General features: G+C 35.7%; 1 protein-coding gene across 1 annotated transcript; it reads right to left on the bottom strand.

Annotated features, from left to right (window-relative positions):
* Positions 1-2,214: 2,214 nt before the first annotated feature.
* LOC111498651 lies at positions 2,215-3,891 on the bottom strand. Its single transcript, XM_023149974.1, has 3 exons — positions 3,760-3,891; positions 3,568-3,669; positions 2,215-3,414 (listed from the first exon to the last, which is right to left on the bottom strand). Exons 1-3 carry the CDS (start codon positions 3,857-3,859, stop codon positions 2,258-2,260), a joined length of 1,359 nt encoding a protein of 452 aa, XP_023005742.1. The 5' UTR covers positions 3,860-3,891; the 3' UTR covers positions 2,215-2,257.
* Positions 3,892-5,463: the final 1,572 nt, after the last annotated feature.

Below are 5,463 nucleotides of genomic sequence, written 5' to 3'. Positions count from 1 at the left end.
CTATGACCGATACTGAGGCAAATAGGCTAAACATAAATTGGCAATGAGACTCAAGAAAAATGAAAGTTGTCAATTCTACAACCCTACCGATCCTTGAAATAGTAAGAAAGACTGCCTCGTTAGGAACAAGGGGTGAGCAAGTGGACTTTGTGATCGTCAAGATGGGCGATTTCGATGTTGTACTCGGGATGGAATTTTTATTGGAACATAAAGTTATTTCCATACCCTTGGCCAAATGCTTAGTCATAACAGGATCCACTCCCATCATTGTCCAGACGAGTATCAAGCAGCTTGAAGGGATAACGTTTGATGTCTACACTCCAATTGAAACGAGGTCTAGCCCACAATGAACCCGCGTTCATGGCTATCCCTGTGGCCGAAACTAAGGGGGCAATCAACTTCATCTCCATAGAAATACAACAAAGTCCTAGAAGAATACCATGGGGGTAATGCCGGAGAGTCTCCCAAAAACGTTGACTCCACATCGGGACATAGACCACGAGATTGAGCTAATGCCTAGGTCGAAACCCCCGACAAAGAACCTTACAAAATGGCTCCACCTAAGTTAGCAGAGCTACAAAAACAGCTGGATGAACTACTGACTGCTGGATTTAGACTTGCAAAAGCTCCCTATAGAGCCCCAATGTTGTTTCAAAAGAAGGACGATAGTCTCCACTTATATATAGATTATTGCGCCACGAAGATTATTTGGCTTGTTAGTCCTTAATCTCAAATTAATTAGTTAACTAATGTTTTGACGAAAACAAACCTACTTTAATAATTTTAATGTTTTGAAGTGGCTATAGTATATAGCTTGGAATGACTATTCCTACGCCTTTTGAATCACTCAAGTTAGAACTAAAATAAAAAAAATTTATAATCTAAGTAAGATAGAGTAAAAAACAATTAACATGATGACGTGAAAGCTGAGTTTGTTTCATGCATCAATCAAATTCTAACACATCACGAAGTTTTGGAAGATTTAGAGTTGGGTTGTTTTAGTTATTTTTAAAATAAAGAAATATATAATAAATATTTTATTTTAAAATTTAAAATAAATAAATAAATAAATTATTTAAACTTAAGATCTTTCATTAATATTAGTATTATTATTATTTAAAAAAAAACAATAAGAAAGAAATTTAAATTTATGGCCATTTTTTCTGGTCGTCGTCCTCCTAGTTGCCATCTATGACGGTTGCCATAGATATATTATTATTTTAAATTAAAAAAAAAAAAAGAAATTAAGCAATGTTTTGCCATTCCCTTTCTCTTTAAGCACATCTACCTCTCCATAATCCCCACACGTTGCTCTCTCCAAATTTCTAATTTTTGTTTTTAATTTGAGATTTCTATTATGAGAATATTGTTGTAAATTTACTTAGATGGGGGTGGTTCAAAATTCCAACATTTGTATTGGTTTGATCTGTAACCATAAAAATAATTAAGTTTATACTTGAACGGTAAAATGAACAATATTTTGTTTTTGCTCTAATTCAGCTGTATAAAGAGTGGTAAGATTTTCATAAATATTTTTTCAAATTTCCATTTTAGAGATATTTAAATAGAAAAAAAATCCAGTTGTGTTTTTTTTAAACTCCTTTTCTTATTGTAAGTGCTTCTCAATCATATGGAAACAAAATTTGCTTCATTTATTCATCAAAAAATACATATATTTTGGGTATTACAATAATTATGCGGTACAGTTAGAATGAAAAATTAAAATAGCAACTTACCACGGCCATTATTTTTCTAGCAAATTTGGGTCTATTCCACCCCCAAGTTTCTCAAAAATCTTATAAATAGACCCTAGAATAGAGCAAAATATTAATACCATTGAATACACAAAAATAAAAAATAAATAAAAATAACATTAGAATGGGTTAAATGGGCTAGAACAATTCAAGCTTCAAGCTTGGTCCATTACATCGAATCCACCCATCCAACTAAATTAGAGTGGACGATAATTTTCAATTCCTTTATCAAAGTTGTATATCTCATTAAAGCAATCTAATGAACAAGAATCATTCAAAATCATAAATTGTACCAAAAAAATCTTAGGATAGAAATTCCAATGTTTTCAAACCCTAAAAGTTACCTTAGCTCAGCAAGCTTCGACCTTCTCTAAATTAAATCCATTGTTCTCTTATTCACACCCTAATGATTAAAAGCACAAAAGAATCGTATTCAAATACTTGTTCAAAAGTTCACACCCTTATCATAGACTTTTTTTTTATAGGTTAAGATGTTTTTTTTTTTATCGTAAAAGATTCTTCACTTGAATCATAGTGTCCCGAAACCTGGTCAAATTTATCTTCAAATTCTGCTCATCTATATAGATCGCTCTACTCGCAAAGTAACCCTTGGCAAAGATCGACTCAGGATCTCTAATAACAGGGTGATTTTCCCCATACGTACCCCATAAAGAACTCTCCTCCGCCTCCATCTTGTACTCCAAATACCGAAGCTCCATGTCAGCCGCTGGATTTCCAAACAAAAACGTGGAAGGCCAGTCGAGCCCTAACGGCACCACCTGCACCACCACCGCACCCGCCGCCAAAAACAGCTCGTTCGTCAGTCCAGCCCCATGTGCTCCAACCATCACGCTACACGAGTTTACAACCCTCGAAAACTTGTCCAAATTCGACATTCTTTGCGGCGTTGTCGTGATTACTTCAAACCCAAGTTCCTTCATCATGTCAATCATTTCCCATTCATTCAGAAATCTCCTCGACTTTTGACGAGATATCAGCATTACCACCGGCTTTCCACCTCTCAATTCCCTCACGTTCTTCACTTGTAAATTGTATGTTTGCCTTAGGAAACTCCGAAAGTCCGACATGGAATAACCTCCTGGAATGTCGGTGTAATTCAACGATAAAATGTCGTGAAATTTCAATCCTATGACAGCTCCAGTGAAGCAGTGGACACTTCCGTCTTTCTCTGGATTTATAACATCGAAGCGGGACAACTGCGAGAGAATTCGGTTGTACTTTCGGACCCACCAAGGTTTGTAATCGGTAATGAGAAACTGAAGGCGAGTTCGAAAGTGGTAGGAAGTGATGAACAGAGGAATAATGGTCTCATCGAACTCGTGGAAAAGGTTTCCGGTGAAGCCGCCGGTGGAGAAGATGAGGACAGGATGATTGTGGAGGAATTGACAAACAGGTAAAAGGGTTTTGTTTTGTTGGATTATTTGAATTGGAGTGACATCTCGTAGTGTGATCTTATCCTCTTGTCTTGCGTATGGATGAATCGACATTTGAGAGAAATTTTGTTGAGTTTGATTGGTTGAGATGTAGATTTGAAGGGCGGTGTTGTTCATCCGAACTGGGTTTTGTGTCAAACAAACTTTGGAATGGAAATCTGAATGGCACGAAAATCCACTTTTTTTGAGTTGGGTAAGATCGTCTCCTATCACCAACAAGATTAAAGGAAGTGAGTGTTGATTCTAGATTAAAACTTTCAAGAATAGTGAGTGCGGAGTCTTTTCTATAATAAAATATTAAATATAATACATATGGCAAATTATAATTTAGAATCTCATTAACAGAGAATACTTCGTACCTCTCACTAGTCTTGCCAAGGCAAATTCAAGCGGCTCTGTATCCTCTACTGTCTGAACAACCGTTGTCGCGTGGCCCCAATTCGCTATGGAATACCATTGCCCTGCATTTGTGGAACAAAGAAATTGAATCCAAGCCATTATTGAAAAGAGTTTGAAAAAAGCTAGGACATTAACTTAATATGAACACACACAGGAGTGAAATGGAAGGAGATGATAGGAGGCAAGAAGTGCTGAAAAAAGCAAAGCAATGAGAAGGAAGCAAGTTGAATATGCTTCCACATCTCTCCCCATTATTCTTCGCTTCACCAATACCCAATAATGGAATCACCCTTACTCCCAATTCTATTAATTGTCGTTGGGTAGTCTAATCCTTGGAAGCCTCTGCCTTATCTTAATAATTGAATTATTATTTTAGTCAAATAAAGTACTTTATTAAATAGTTAAAAAGGACTTACAAACATTAAAGATACTATCTATACCAACAAGATATACTTTTATTTTAAGTGGCTCAATCCTAATAAATTTAAGATTAAGCGTGTTTTGCTGTAGCAATTATATGTTATGTAGCCTTCCGTAAATTTTGGATGCATGTGAGTAAGAACAATCATGTTAGAAGAGATGGGATTGGTCTTTAGACATAGTCTTCACTCATCGAACCATATAGCTAAATCTGAGATGTGGGTCGTTACATTTAACCAAAATTTGAATAATTATACAAACTATTAATATTTGTTCTCACTTCCAAACTTGAGGTACAAAAAGTGTGATTCTTTTAGTTAAACGATTAAAGGTTTGTAAGATGTGATGGCATAATAGCTTGTATGGGTTGCTTAAATATTGAATATTTTTGGAAATTGTCCACGCTTCTGATAGCCGCCTTGACTTATTCAACAACCAATGCCATTCATTTGGTCTTATTCGTTTTCTGCTCCGACTTCCCTTTCGAGCTATGACAATTTTTATACTTAAAATATGCCAACAACTTCAGAATATTAATACATACCAGATTCAATTATTGCTGAAATATTTAAAATAAATTATTGAATGACCCTTTTGTTTTTACCTTTCCAAGTGTACTCATAGTTGGCGATCATGATTTATGGAAACTTGTGTCAGTGGTTGGTGGTTGGTGGTGGTGTGTAACAAAGGACAAGAATGGTAGTACTACAGAAAATAAATTGCTCTTATACCAATTTGTAGAAAAGAAAACCCATTCCGATATCAACTTAAGAAAAAAAAGTTCGCCCTAAATCTAATTCGTTTAGATAACTCTTACGAAACGTAAGAGGTATCAAAAGGGAAGAGACAAGGAAATAAAAGAGTTCTCAACCGGTTTTTTTATTTATTACACACTAACTCAATGTTGTGTTTGTTGTGCTGCTCATTTTCTATTTACTTCTTTTACTTTGTTCTTTTCTCTTACTTTTTACAACTACAGGTAAAACTTTTTTTATAGTTTTTTGTAAGGTAAGTTTACCCATAACTGCCCATCACTTTTCTCTCTCCATAACTCTCCATAAACTTAAATGCTCCTATTCAATGATTCTTCCCGCATTGTTTTCGTTTTCTCTATCTCAGTCATGGTTTCTTCAATTTTCTCTTCTTTTCTTCGAGCAGCAAACTAAGGTTGTTCTCCTCTAGTGAGACTTCATTTGGATCTTCTCGAGAGCAGCCCATTTGCGGCACCGACTCTTCATTTCTCCCGTTCTCAGCCACGCTGGACTCAGATGTCATAGCCTCGTTCACTTTACTTAATTCTCTTCGCAAGTCCACAACCACATTTTCCACTTCCATTTTTGCTTCCTCCATTTCACCTTTATCACGAGTGATTATCTCAATCGTGCGTCGTAAAGTCACTGCCTTCTGTTGAACTCAATTCAGATTCACATCAACTG

This window comes from Cucurbita maxima, unplaced genomic scaffold, assembly GCF_002738345.1.
Source record: "Cucurbita maxima cultivar Rimu unplaced genomic scaffold, Cmax_1.0 Cma_Scf00025, whole genome shotgun sequence".
Lineage (NCBI taxonomy): Eukaryota > Viridiplantae > Streptophyta > Magnoliopsida > Cucurbitales > Cucurbitaceae > Cucurbita > Cucurbita maxima.
This window is presented reverse-complemented; position numbering and strand designations above follow the sequence as displayed.